A 15177-nucleotide genomic window follows, 5' to 3' on the forward strand; every position below is an offset into this window, starting at 1 on the left:
CAGCCTTTTACGCTGCTGCTACTGTCTGTTAATTATCTTTGCATAGTCACTTTAACTCTACCAACATGTACATATTACCGGAATTACCTCGACTAACTTTTGCCCCTAAACATAGCCTCGCTATTGTTATTTTACTGCTGCTCTCTAATTATGTGTTACTTTTATTTCTTATTTTTTACTTATCATTTTTTTTTTAACTTAACACGTATTTTTCTTAAAATTGCATTGTTGGTTAAGGGCTTGAAAGTAAGCGTTTCACTGTAAGGTCTTCTTCACGTGTTGTATTCGGCGGCATGTGACAAATCCAATTTGATTTGATTTGATATATTCATTTTTGTAACAGTTGTAGAGAATAGATCTGTGTCTGGCGGACGGAGAAGTCTGCTGCTGCGGTGTTACACGGTCGTCTGTCTCGGGGAGCGGAGGGATACAGTGTTTCACCACGGCAGTGATGTGGGTGCGGAGGGATACCATGTTTTACCACGGCAGTGATGTGGGAGCCGAGGGATACCGTGTTTCACCACGGCAGTGATGTGGGAGCGGAGGGATACCGTGTATCGCTACGGCAATGATGTGGGAGCGGAGGGATACCGTGTATCGCCACGGCAGTGATGTGGGAGCGGAGGGATACCGTGTATCGCCACGGAGCTGAAGATCGACTGTTTACGGGTGGAGACTGCAAGGAATTTAAATCCCCCCCGGGTTGTTACGCTACACGTTAAAGACGAAATAACAGTGGTAGTTGATGTGTTTCTTTGGATTATTCAGTACAGTTTAATGTAGTACATGTGAGCTCGATAGGCCGTCGGTGTTAGAGTTTTCCAGGGGGTTGTTTTCGCTGTCAGTGGATGGCCATGGCGGTGGAGACGCGACCGGAGCTGGTTGGGAAGCGGTTCCTGTGTGTCGGTGGAGACGAGCCGCTGGATCTCCGGGATATCGGCCGCTGGGGCTGGCGAGCTGGGGTCATCCGAGCCGTTACTCACCGGGACAACAACCATTCAGAGTTGACGGTAAGGAATTTTATATTATTTTTAATGGTTTGCCCGACCGTAGACCGATGAGGCATTTGGTGTTGGTTTGGCTTTGTAAAGATGAAGTTAGCTTCTTAACGCCATTAGCTGGTTTTCAGTCGCTATTGGCATATAATTATAATAAATACATAGATAATGTATCTTGTATGAAGTAAATTTAGTTTGGTATCTTTTATAACTGTTTGGCAGTAGCGTCAGACGTTAGACTTGATCTATCTACCGTAAACCTGACGTTATGCTAGTTTAGCTAACTGGCCGTTAGTAGGGCGCGTGTCAACGATGTCAGAGATTTCTAACAGCAAATAAACCCGAGAGAGATGAGAGAGAGCAGGGAGAGATATCATGGAGACATAAGACAGAGAGAGCAGAGAGAGAGAGGGGTAAGCAAGCAGAGAGACAGCTGGGACCGGTTTCCCAAAATCATATTAAGGCTAAATGAATCGTCAGAACCATTGACCATTGACCTGCTAGCCAACGTCGAGTCGATCACAGTTCTAGCGACCCTTTCCTCGATTTCCACATCAAGGCTGAAATGCCATGCATGGTACAATGATTGTCTAGAACCTGCAGTGCATATTAACAACTGACATGCCCACCAGTTGTATAGAGGACAAACATGTTGAATGTTCTGGCTAAATAGGTCAATCATTCCAGATTTGTCCTAAATCACAGGGCCCATGTAAAAACCCACTATTTGTTGTTGTTTGTTGCCAGATTTCTAATGGTAAAGCAGTGTTGCTAATGTAGCCTACGTGAATACTGTCTGACAGGTAGCCAGATAAATGAATAGTTGCATTTACTTTGGGCCCCTTTTTATCAGCCAGGAATGAACAGCTGAGTGAACACAAGGATTTAAGATTAGATCATCATGTCACACACAACTTGCCATTGTACTAGTGTCAGTAGCTAGAATAGCAACACAATTACACTGTCTGGCTGTGTGTTGCTGGTTGAACTGTCTGGCTGTGTGTTGCTGGTTGAACTGTCTGGCTGTGTGTTGCTGGTTGAACTGTCTGGCTGTGTGTTGCTGGTTGAACTGTCTGGCTGTGTGTTGCTGGTTGAACTGTCTGGCTGTGTGTTGCTGGTTGAACTGTCTGGCTGTGTGTTGCTGGTTGAACTGTCTGGCTGTGTGTTGCTGGTTGAACTGTCTGGCTGTGTGTTGCTGGTTGAATAGAGGCCTGTCTGGCTGTGTGTTGCTGGTTGAACTGTCTGGCTGTGTGTTGCTGAGTTGGGAATCTGTAAACGTGTAGCTAGCTAGGCTGTGACACGCCGTTGTGCCAACAATAGCTTCAAAAAATGTTTGGTTCAGAGTACTGTGTGTGTGGAGGGAGAATCAACAGTACAGTATGTTTTGAGGAGTAGGATCTGAACAAGAACACCTTGGCTACACTCATTCCTTCTTATCACTGTTAAAACCAGACTGCATGTAGGCCAGCTAGTTGTTTCAATGACTTTTGTTTCAGAGAAAATAAACCAATCATTTTACTATGACAATAACGGTACTTGAAATGAACATGTTATTTTGTTGCCCTAGGAGACAGAATGTAACATGAGACCGGTGGTGGTCAGCAGCACCCCTCCCCCACCGGTACCACAACATAAGGCAGCCATGTCTGTGTTCTATGACAGTAGGCTCTCTCTGGTTTCCAGATTGCAAAGCCAGGGTTCGGGCCCCTGTCAGGAGGCCAAGCCGCCGGGGTTCGGGCCCCTGTCAGGAGGCCAAGCCGCCGGGGTTCGGGCCCCTGTCAGGAGGCCAAGCCGCCGGGGTTCGGGCCCCTGTCAGGAGGCCAAGCCGCCGGGGTTCGGGCCCCTGTCAGGAGGCCAAGCCGCCGGGGTTCGGGCCCCTGTCAGGAGGCCAAGCCGCCGGGGTTCGGGCCCCTGTCAGGAGGCCAAGCCGCCGGGGTTCGGGCCCCTGTCAGGAGGCCAAGCCGGGTTTTGTCTAGGCTAGCACTACATCTCCACAGCAGCTGATTACCAGACACTGCCTTTCCAACGTAGGTCTGATAGTTCTCCTAGATTAAATCCCTAACTTTCAAAATAGGATAGGTCATGTCAATAACATTTATTGTTAATATAGTGTTGGGGATAATATGTTGACATGATTCCTACTAGCGCCAGTACAGCCCTGGTAAATCCATAATTACCGCTCTGTCCCTCTTCACCAGAGTGTAACATGTTGTTTTACACAGTTGAAGGACACTAACAAAGCATTGTATAACATCAAGATGTCTTACACAATAGAGGATCTTCAAAACGTCTGCCTGGCCCCACCCTCTGCAGTGAAGAGTTGGGAAGGAATTGGCCCCACCCTCTGCAGTGAAGAGTTGGGAAGGAATTGGCCCCACCCTCTGCAGTGAAGAGTTGAAGGAATTGGCCCCACCCTCTGCAGTGAAGAGTTGAAGGAATTGGCCCCACCCTCTGCAGTGAAGAGTTGGGAAGGAATTGGCCCCACCCTCTGCAGTGAAGAGTTGGGAAGGAATTGGCCCCACCCTCTCCAGTGAACACTGGGAAGGAATTGATTGTTTGGAGTAACAGTAACTCTGTGTAAATCTATAAATACCTTTTTTATACACGTCCTCCTTAAAGAACCTGTTTAGTTACCTTGGTAGGCTGTAGGCTAGGTGGTCTCAGTAACCTGGAGTGGGACCCACTTCCTGTTCCCAGTCAGATACATGTTGGAATCATTGGGTCCTGTTGAGTTGGCCAGGAGATGGAAACATGTCTTTGATGTCATAGGATTATACAGCTTTATTTACACCACTACTGATTGTTTCAGAGGGTTAGAGTGGAGGGGCGGCAGGTAGCCTAGTGGTTAGAGTGGAGGGGCGGCAGGTAGCCTAGTGGTTAGAGTGGAGGGGCGGCAGGTAGCCTAGTGGTTAGAGTGGAGGGGCGGCAGGTAGCCTAGTGGTTAGAGTGGAGGGGCGGCAGGTAGCCTAGTGGTTAGAGTGGAGGGGCGGCAGGTAGCCTAGTGGTTAGAGTGGAGGGGCGGCAGGTAGCCTAGTGGTTAGAGTGGAGGGGCGGCAGGTAGCCTAGTGGTTAGAGTGGAGGGGCGGCAGGTAGCCTAGTGGTTAGAGTGGAGGGGCGGCAGGTAGCCTAGTGGTTAGAGTGGAGGGGCGGCAGGTAGCCTAGTGGTTAGAGTGGAGGGGCGGCAGGTAGCCTAGTGGGTTAGAGTGGTTAGAGTGGAGGGGCGGCAGGTAGCCTAGTGGTTAGAGTGGAGGGGCGGCAGGTAGCCTAGTGGTTAGAGTGGAGGGGCGGCAGGTAGCCTAGTGGTTAGAGTGGAGGGGCGGCAGGTAGCCTAGTGGTTAGAGTGGAGGGGCGGCAGGTAGCCTAGTGGTTAGAGTGGAGGGGCGGCAGGTAGCCTAGTGGTTAGAGTGGAGGGGCGGCAGGTAGCCTAGTGGTTAGAGTGGAGGGGCGGCAGGTAGCCTAGTGGTTAGAGTGGAGGGGCGGCAGGTAGCCTAGTGGTTAGAGTGGGGGCGGCAGGTGGCCGAGTGGTTAGAGTGGAGGGCGGCAGGTAGCCTAGTGGTTAGAGTGGAGGGGCGGCAGGTAGCCTAGTGGTTAGAGTGGAGGGAGGGGCGGCCTAGTGGTTAGAGTGGAGGGGCAGTAACTGAAAGGTTTCAAGATCAAATCCCAGCACTGACAAGGTAAAAATCTGTTGTTCTGCTCCTGAACAAGACAGTTAACCCACTGTTTCCTGGTAGGTCGTCATTGTAAATAAGAATTTGTTCTTAACATACTTGCCTAGTTAAATAAAGGTAAAATAGTAGTGGTTTCTAGAATGTCTCAAATCTTCTGTACTAAATGTCTGTGATTCTCGTTGCTTTTGTCTTATTTACTGTTGGTACAGTGACACACAGTATTAATTGACATAATGGTAACAACAAACTGCCTGAGAACATCGTACTTTCCTGAAAGTATATAATCTGCCTGCTGATTGGCCTCGTTTATTCTGTAGCAGTGTGAGTCACTGGCTTGGTACTTTGATATTTCAGACAGCAGAGCTCTCATTAGGAGTGGAGAGAGAGAGACTCTCTTTCACCAATGGCTGGACTGTATCCCGTAGCAACAGCGGCGTAGCCATGTGAATGACGGGTCCTCTGAGTTCACCAGCTCTAGTTAGCTCCACGTTGCTTAACATTCTCCTGCTCCACATCAGGACACGATCAGATTCAGATCCTATTTAACACGGTCTGTTCTGCCCTCGTAGACATGGGAACCTAATGAGAAGGACAAGGCCGGTGTTGGATGTAGCGTCAGGCATAGAGTATTTACCGTAGAGGCTCGTCAACATGTCATGTATCATCTGTGTCTGTTGACTGATATAAAGGATTGCTACGTCATGTAGGCCCAAACTTCATCATTTACACTTCTGTTTTTCACACTATTTCACTCCTTTTCCCCAGGGAATACATACTTATCACCCTGTGGTCTTTATGCCCAGTTAGTAGGCTATGTTTTCCTCTGTACTGACCCTGTTCTCTGAGACAGCCCAGTCTCCCCAGACCTTCCAACCCATCTCTGTTCTGACCCTGTTCTCTGAGACGGCCCAGACCTTCCAACCCATCTCTGTACTGACCCTGTTCTCTGAGACGGCCCAGTCTCCCCAGACCTTCCAACCCATCTCTGTTCTGACCCTGTTCTCTGAGACGGCCCAGACCTTCCAACCCATCTCTGTACTGACCCTGTTCTCTGAGACGGCCCAGACCTTCCAACCCATCTCTATACTGATCCTGTTCTCTGAGACGGCCCAGACCTTCCAACCCATCTCTATACTGATCCTGTTCTCTGAGACGGCCCAGACCTTCCAACCCATCTCTGTTCTGACCCAGTTCTCTGAGACGGCCCAGTCCTTCCAACCCATCTCTGTACCAACCCATCTCTGAGACTGACCCAGACCTTCCAACCCATCTCTCTACTGATCCTGTTCTCTGAGACGGCCCAGTCCTTCCAACCCATCTCTGTACTGACCCAGTTCTCTGAGACGGCCCAGTCCTTCCAACCCATCTCTGTTCTGACCCAGTTCTCTGAGACGGCCCAGTCTCCCCAGTCCTTCCAACCCATCTCTGTACTGAACCAGTTCTCTGAGACGGCCCAGTCTCCCCAGTCCTTCCAACCCATCTCTGTTCTGACCCAGTTCTCTGAGACGGCCCAGTCCTTCCAACCCATCTCTGTTCTGACCCAGTTCTCTGAGACGGCCCAGTCTCCCCAGTCCTTCCAACCCATCTCTGTTCTGACCCAGTTCTCTGAGACGGCCCAGTCCTTCCAACCCATCTCTGTACTGACCCAGTTCTCTGAGACGGCCCAGTCCTTCCAACCCATCTCTGTTCTGAACCAGTTCTCTCTGCTCTTGTTGAATATGTCCAGATGTCTTTGGTTTAGACCCAACTGTATGTTAGTTTTTCAGGACATACTTTCCCAAATCAAACAAACTGAATGTTATTCTAAGGTCTCCACTCCAAATGTTTTGGCCATTGATATTGAAACATGGTGGTGTTTGAGCCTCTGATATTAAAACATGGTGGTGTTTGAGCCTCTGATATATTAAAACATGGTGGTGTTTGAGCCTCTGATATATTAAAACATGGTGGTGTTTGAGCCTCTGATATATTAAAACATGGTGGTGTTTGAGCCTCTGATATATTAAAACATGGTGGTGTTTGAGCCTCTGATATATTAAAACATGGTGGTGTTTGAGCCTCTGATATATTAAAACATGGTGGTGTTTGAGCCTCTGATATATTAAAACATGGTGGTGTTTGAGCCTCTGATATATTAAAACATGGTGGTGTTTGAGCCTCTGATATATTAAAACATGGTGGTGTTTGAGCCTCTGATATATTAAAACATGGTGGTGTTTGAGCCGCTATAACATGGTGGTGTTTGAGCCGCTGATATATTAAAACATGGTGGTGTTTGAGCCGCTATAACATGGTGGTGTTTGAGCCGCTGATATTAAAACATGGTGGTGTTTGAGCCGTTGTCTCTGTGGTGGCAGAGTGCGTATTGGAGGAGCCCGCTGGAATGCCTCAGTCATTAAACCAACCAGGACCTAAACAAGTTAACTCTTCATGTTAGGTACTTGGCCTTGTTTTCATAGTAAATCCAGCCCATCCTTCTGCATGACCAATATCATATTGTTCTGTAATATTATCTAGCTGTAGCAGAACTGAAAATAATTTCCACTTCCTGTTTTATTGCTCCCACTTGTGTATTGCTCAGTCTGTCCATTTGGAAATATGAGCTAGTCTGAGGATCCATCAAACCATGTTGTTAATGTCCTGCCTCTGTCCTGAACGCTGCTTCCCTTTCTGCCGTTAGCATCCTGTCAGTGGACTGCTGTAGACCAGGGCCCGTAGGCTAGTGGACTGCTGTAGACCAGGGCCCGTGGGCTAGTGGACTGCTGTAGACCAGGGCCCGTGGGCTAGTGGACTGCTGTAGACCAGGGCCCGTGGGCTAGTGGACTGCTGTAGACCAGGGCCCGTGGGCTAGTGGACTGCTGTAGACCAGGGCCCGTGGGCTAGTGGACTGCTGTAGACCAGGGCCCGTGGGCTAGTGGACTGCTGTAGACCAGGGCCCGTGGGCTGCTGTAGACCAGGGCCCGTGGGCTGCTGTAGACCAGGGCCCGTGGGCTAGTGGACTGCTGTAGACCAGGGCCCGTGGGCTGCTGTAGACCAGGGCCCGTGGCTGCTGTAGACCAGGGCCCGTGGGCTGCTGTAGACCAGGGCCCGTGGGCTAGTGGACTGCTGTAGACCAGGGCCCGTGGGCTAGTGGACTGCTGTAGACCAGGGCCCGTGGGCTAGTGGACTGCTGTAGACCAGGGCCCGTGGGCTAGTGGACTGCTGTAGACCAGGGCCCGTGGGCTAGTGGACTGCTGTAGACCAGGGCCCGTGGGCTAGTGGACTGCTGTAGACCAGGGCCCGTGGGCTAGTGGACTGCTGTAGACCAGGGCCCGTGGGCTAGTGGACTGCTGTAGACCAGGGCTAGTGGACTGCTGTAGACCAGGGCCCGTGGGCTAGTGGACTGCTGTAGACCAGGGCCCGTGGGCTAGTGGACTGCTGTAGACCAGGGCCCGTGGGCTAGTGGACTGCTGTAGACCAGGGCCCCAGTGGCTGTAGACCAGGGGGCTAGTGGACTGCTGTAGACCAGGGCCCGTGGGCTAGTGGACTGCTGTAGACCAGGGCCCGTGGGCTAGTGGACTGCTGTAGACCAGGGCCCGTGGGCTAGTGGACTGCTGTAGACCAGGGCCCGTGGGCTAGTGGACTGCTGTAGACCAGGGCCCGTGGGCTAGTGGACTGCTGTAGACCAGGGCCCGTGGGCTAGTGGACTGCTGTAGACCAGGGCCCGTGGGCTAGTGGACTGCTGTAGACCAGGGCCCGTGGGCTAGTGGACTGCTGTAGACCAGGGCCCCTAGTGGACTGTGTAGACCAGGGCCCGTGGGAGTGGACTGCTGTAGACCAGGGCCCGTGGGCTAGTGGACTGCTGTAGACCAGGGCCCGTGGGCTAGTGGACTGCTGTAGACCAGGGCCCGTGGGCTAGTGGACTGCTGTAGACCAGGGCCCGTGGGCTAGTGGACTGCTGTAGACCAGGGCCCGTGGGCTAGTGGACTGCCAGGGCCAGGGCCGTGGACTGCTGTAGACCAGGGCCCGTGGGCTAGTGGTGGACTGCTGTAGACCAGGGCCCGTGGGCTAGTGGACTGCTGTAGACCAGGGCCCGTGGGCTAGTGGACTGCTGTAGACCAGGGCCCGTGGGCTAGTGGACTGCTGTAGACCAGGGCCCGTGGACTGCTGTAGACCAGGGCCCGTGGGCTGCTGTAGACCAGGGCCCGTGGGCTGCTGTAGACCAGGGCCCGTGGGCTGCTGTAGACCAGGGCCCGTGGGCTGCTGTAGACCAGGGCCCGTGGGCTGCTGTAGACCAGGGCCCGTGGGCTGCTGTAGACCAGGGGCCCGTGGGCTGCTGTAGACCATGGGCCCGTGGGCTGCTGTGGACCATGGGCCCGTGGGCTGGAGTGGACTGCTGTAGACCAGGGCCCGTGGGCTAGTGGACTGCTGTAGACTGTAGACCAGAGGGCCCGTGGGCTAGTGGACTGCTGTAGACCAGGGCCCGTGGGCTAGTGGACTGCTGTAGACCAGGGCCCGTGGGCTAGTGGACTGCTGTAGACCAGGGCCCGTGGGCTAGTGGACTGCTGTAGACCAGGGCCCGTGGGCTAGTGGACTGCTGTAGAGGGCCCGTGGGCTAGTGGACTGCTGGACCAGGGCCCGTGGGCTAGTGGACTGCTGTGGGCTAGTGGACTGCTGTGGACCAGGGCCCGTGGGCTAGTGGAGTGCTGCTAGACCAGGGCCCGTGGGCTAGTGGACTGCTGTAGACCAGGGCCCGTGGGCTAGTGGCTGCTGTAGACCAGGGCCCGTGGGCTAGTGGACTGCTGTAGACCACCGTGGGCTGGGCTGCTGTGGACCATGGGCCCGTGGGCTGCTGTGGACCATGGGCCCGTGGGCTGCTGTGGACCGTGGGCTGCTGTGGACCGTGGGCCCGTGGGCTAATATGATATTCACTGAGACGGGGACATTTTCTGTGCTGTGATTTGACATGCTAGAGAAGCACACAGGGACATTTTCTGTGCTGTGATTTGACATGTTATAGAGAAGCACACAGGGACATTTTCTGTGATTTGACATGTTATAGAGAAGCACACAGGAATCCATACATCCAGTAGTGGGTCTAGCAGTCTATTTCCAATGGCTTGGTTTCTGTTTTTTAACAATGACCGAGACAGATTATGGTAGTAATATGATTTACTACAGGTCTGACACATCCAGACCCTTTGAATGACAAAGTATCTGTTTCTACTTGCAGGAAGTTATCTTCAGCTGGAAGACAACCCGGTGAACCTACTGGGGTTTGGTCTGACACACTGGGTCGTATCTGGAGCTCTATCTAGATATTCAGTTAGGGGATTAGTTGGGGGTTGCCCAGCCTCTGCTGTGTGGCATCCTATATAGTTTGCTGTGGATTAACAATTGATGCGTTTAGTACAAAGTACTTGTTGACATTGTGTCAGTCATTGTGCAGTAGATTGTAGGCCAGTAGATTCAGCCAGGTTGTATTCTTAAAGGAGTCCTAGCACTTCATTTCACATCATACCTGTAGTAAAATGTACTAAACTAAACTAAGTAATAAATAAGAGTAACAATAAGGAGGCTATATACAGGGAGTACCATTACTGAGTCAATGTGTGGGGTACCGGTTAGTGGAGGTAATATATACAGGGGTACCGGTTAGTGGAGGTCATTGAGGTAATATATACAGGGGGTACAGGTTAGTGGAGGTCATTGAGGTAATCTATACAGGGAGTACCATTACTGAGTCAATGTGTGGGGTACCGGTTAGTGGAGGTCATTGAGGTAATATATACAGGCGGTACAGGTTAGTGGAGGTCATTGAGGTAATCTATACAGGGAGTACCATTACTGAGTCAATGTGTGGGGTACCGGTTAGTGGAGGTAATATATACAGGGGTACCGGTTAGTGGAGGTCATTGAGGTAATATATACAGGCGGTACAGGTTAGTGGAGGTCATTGAGGTAATCTATACAGGGAGTACCATTACTGAGTCAATGTGTGGGGTACCGGTTAGTGGAGGTAATATATACAGGGGGTACCATTACTGAGTCAATGTGTGGGGTACAGGTTAGTGGAGGTCATTGAGGTAATATATACAGGGGGTACCGGTTAGTGGAGGTCATTGAGGTAATATATACAGGGAGTACCATTACTGAGTCAATGTGTGGGGTACAGGTTAGTGGAGGTCATTGAGGTAATATATACAGGCGGTACAGGTTAGTGGAGGTCATATATACAGGGGGTACAGGTTAGTGGAGGTCATTGAGGTAATCTATACAGGGGGTACAGGTTAGTGGAGGTCATTGAGGTAATCTATACAGGGGGTACAGGTTAGTGGAGGTAATATATACAGGGGGTACAGGTTAGTGGAGGTATTTGAGGTAATAATACACAAGGGGTACCGGTACTGAAAACACACTGCCCCTGTCAATATGGGCGACACACTGCCCCTGTCAATATGGGCGACACACTGCCCCTGTCAATATGGGCGACACACTGCCCCTGTCAATACGGGCGACACACTGCCCCTGTCAATACGGGCGACACACTGCCCCTGTCAATACGGGCGACACACTGCCCCTGTCAATACGGGCGACACACTGCCCCTGTCAATACGGGCGACACACTGCCCCTGTCAATACGGGCGACACACTGCCCCTGTCAATACGGGCGACACACTGCCCCTGTCAATACGGGCGACACACTGCCCCTGTCAATATTGGCGACACACTGCCCCTGTCAATACGGGCCCAACTGTTCTGGGGAACTACGGGAAGCTTCATAATGTGACTGGTGAAATGAAGGATCTACTTTATCTCCTAACGTATTACACTAGTTGAGTGCAGGTATTTCCTTAAAGCAGCTACAGAAATGTAATAGTTTTGATGTAATGTTTAATCCTGCAGCTATTTCCAGATAGCCCAGTATATGGTGTGTGTTCTGAATGCAGCCCTAGCCTACTTTTTAAAGTTCACACACACAGATCATTAAAGTGTATTGTATTTTCTCTCTGTCGTCATGTTTGTTACTGTGGCGTTCTGAAGGTTATCTAGCCTGAAGGACCTCGACTAGACATCTGGAACACCAAGTGGCCCTTTACATTCAGGGCTCAAGGTCTGTTTCTCTGGTGTGAACCAGAATGATTTGTTTGGAGCTCTGGAACGCTGGCGGTGTTCTATGGGTTCCGTTGATGGGTTCCAGACAGTGGAGGGGAAACTTGACCCGTTAACAGATGTTTGAGCCTGAGCCAAGGAGCTGCAGTGTGATCTGTAACCCAGAAACGGCCAGCTTTCTCCTTGTTGTGGCCGATCACTCACCGAGGAGAGTCTCCATTTGAGACAGAATCCTTATCCTCCTGAGTGAGTTAAAACATTTAGCTGGGTCTTGATATGTTATCATTGACTATTCAAATGAGCATAGGGCTTAATCATTTTGTAACAGAGGGGTGGGACACTATAAAAGAAACACATCCCAGATATTATCTTGTAAATATCCCTGCACAACGTGGTTTGCCCGACAATGTACTGCCTGCAATTTATGGTGTGTGTGTTTGGTGGAGATGCCCGCGTCTCGAGGGAGATGGGATGCTTCTGGTCTCCATTTGAAGGATGTAACCAACACCGCACGTGATTTAAAGGCTTGTTTCAGCTGGGAAAAGAAAACGAGGACATGGCTGAATATGGGTCTGTTATTGTTTCAACACAGTGAAAGATATGGGTCTGTTATTGTTTCAACACAGTCAAAGATATGGGTCTGTTATTGTTTCAACACAGTCAAAGATATGGGTCTGTTATTGTTTCAACACAGTCAAAGATATGGGTCTGTTATTGTTTCAACACAGTCAAAGATATGGGTCTGTTATTGTTTCAACACAAAGATATGGGTCTGTTATTGTTTCAACACAAAGATATGGGTCTGTTATTGTTTCAACACAAAGATATGGGTCTGTTATTGTTTCAACACAAAGATATGGGTCTGTTATTTCAAAGATATGGGTCTGTTATTGTTTCAACACAGTCAAAGATATGGGTCTGTTATTGTTTCAACACAAAGATATGGGTCTGTTATTGTTTCAACACAAAGATATGGGTCTGTTATTGTTTCAACACAGCGAAAGATATGGGTCTGTTATTGTTTCAACACAGCGAAAGATATGGGTCTGTTATTGTTTCAACACAGCGAAAGATATGGGTCTGTTATTGTTTCAACACAGCGAAAGATATGGGTCTGTTATTGTTTCAACACAGCGAAAGATATGGGTCTGTTATTGTTTCAACACAGCGAAAGATATCAGTGATGAAGAGTTTGAATAGTGTTATATACGTTCCAGATTGCCACGTCTCTGAAATAATAAACCATGAATTATCATAATTGTAAAAGCTGTAGAACCAGATCTATAGAAGCATAATGAGATGTAGGCCTAGATCTATAGAAGCATAATGAAAGATATAGGCCCAGATCTATAGAAGCATAAAGATACAGATGAGTGTAATATTTATCTTAGAGAATAACTAGAGGCTGATACACAGCTGTCTTACCAGTCAGATTTTGTTGTAGGGAGGTTTACCACGGAGGAGGACCTGTCACACGTTGTAGGGAGGTTTACCGTGGAGGAGGACCTGTCACACGTTGTAGGGAGGTTTACCGTGGAGGAGGACCTGTCACACGTTGTAGGGAGGTTTACCGAGGAGGAGGACCTGTCACACGTTGTAGGGAGGTTTACCGCGGAGGAGGACCTGTCACACGTTGTAGGGAGGTTTACCGCGGAGGAGGACCTGTCACATGTTGTAGGGAGGTTTACCGTGGAGGAGGACCTGTCACACGTTGTAGGGAGGTTTACCGTGGAGGAGGACCTGTCACACCTGTCACACTGTAGGGAGGTTTACCACGGAGGAGGACCTGTCACACGTTGTAGGGAGGTTTACCACGGAGGAGGACCTGTCACACGTTGTAGGGAGGTTTACCGTGGAGGAGGACCTGTCACACGTTGTAGGGAGGTTTACCGTGGAGGAGGACCTGTCACACGTTGTAGGGAGGTTTACCGTGGAGGAGGACCTGTCACACGTTGTGGGGAGGACCTTCACCGTACCACGGAGGAGGAGGACCTGTCACACGTTGTAGGGAGGTTTACCGTGGAGGAGGACCTGTCACACGTTGTAGGGAGGTTTACCGTGGAGGAGGACCTGTCACACGTTGTAGGGAGGTTTACCGTGGAGGAGGACCTGTCACACGTTGTAGGGAGGTTTACCGTGGAGGAGGACCTTCACACGTAGGGAGGTTTACCGTGGAGGAGGACCTGTCACACGTTGTAGGGAGGTTTACCGTGGAGGAGGACCTGTCACACGTTGTAGGGAGTTTACCGTGGAGGAGGACCTGTCACACGTTGTAGGGAGGTTTACCGTGGAGGAGGACCTGTCACACGTTGTAGGGAGGTTTACCGTGGAGGAGGACCTGTCACACACGTGGAGGAGGACCGTCACACGTTGTGGGAGGTTTACCGTGGAGGAGGACCTGTCACGTTGTAGGGAGGTTTACCGTGGAGGAGGACCTGTCACACGTTGTAGGGAGGTTTACCGTGGAGGAGGACCTGTCACACGTTGTAGGGAGGTTTACCGTGGAGGAGGACCTGTCACACGTTGTAGGGAGGTTTACCGTGGAGGAGGACCTGTCACACGTTGTAGGGAGGTTTACCGTGGAGGAGGACCTGTCACACGTTGTAGGGAGGTTTACCGTGGAGGAGGACCTGTCACACGTTGTAGGGAGGTTTACCGCGGAGGAGGACCTGCCACGCGTTGTAGGGAGGTTTACCGCGGAGGAGGACCTGTCACACGTTGTAGGGAGGTTTACCGTGGAGGGGACCTGTCACACGTTGTAGGGAGGTTTACCGTGGAGGAGGACCTGTTACACGTTGTAGGGAGGTTTACCGCGGAGGAGGACCTGTCACACGTTGTAGGGAGGTTTACCGTGGAGGAGGACCTGTCACACGTTGTAGGGAGGTTTACCGCGGAGGAGGAGGAGGACCTGTCACACGTTGTAGGGAGGTTTACCTCCGAGGAGGACCTTGTTGTACTGAGGTTTACCGCGGAGGAGGACCTTGTTGTAGTGAGGTTTACCGCGGAGGAGGACCTTGTTGTAGGGAGGTTTACCGCGGAGGAGGACCTTGCTGTAGGGAGGTTTACCGCGGAGGAGGACCTTGTTGTAGGGAGGTTTACCGCCGAGGAGGACCTTGCTGTAGGGAGGTTTACCGCGGAGGAGGACCTTGTTGTAGGGAGGTTTACCGCCGAGGAGGACCTTGCTGTAGGGAGGTTTACCGCCGAGGAGGACCTTGCTGTGCTGCATTCTAGAACAACGAACTAGAACCACCATGCAAATCACTCAGCTGTCTTTCTTCTTTTCCCTCCAACATGGTTGTCTATACTATGGTCATGTCTGAATAAGCAGATAGTCCTAGTGTCACAAAATCCAAAGTAGTTGGAGAAGAGTTGTTCTTTTGAATAAATCTGTCCACAAAGTGAAGATGGACTTCACTACA

At 50.8% G+C, this 15177-nt stretch overlaps 1 protein-coding gene across 1 annotated transcript in view; it reads left to right on the top strand.

Moving 5' to 3' along the window:
* The first annotated feature begins 587 nt into the window (after positions 1 to 587).
* LOC112241409 (probable JmjC domain-containing histone demethylation protein 2C) overlaps positions 588 to 15177 on the top strand; it is a 50490-nt gene continuing 35900 nt past the window's right edge. Inside the window, exon 1 of the mRNA XM_042313846.1 lies at positions 588 to 1010. Coding sequence (XP_042169780.1) covers positions 849 to 1010 — 162 coding nt within the window. The 5' untranslated portion in view covers positions 588 to 848. The remainder of the gene's footprint in view (positions 1011 to 15177) is intronic.

Source organism: Oncorhynchus tshawytscha, unplaced genomic scaffold (genome assembly GCF_018296145.1).
Source record: "Oncorhynchus tshawytscha isolate Ot180627B unplaced genomic scaffold, Otsh_v2.0 Un_contig_15213_pilon_pilon, whole genome shotgun sequence".
In the NCBI taxonomy this organism is placed as follows: domain Eukaryota; kingdom Metazoa; phylum Chordata; class Actinopteri; order Salmoniformes; family Salmonidae; genus Oncorhynchus; species Oncorhynchus tshawytscha.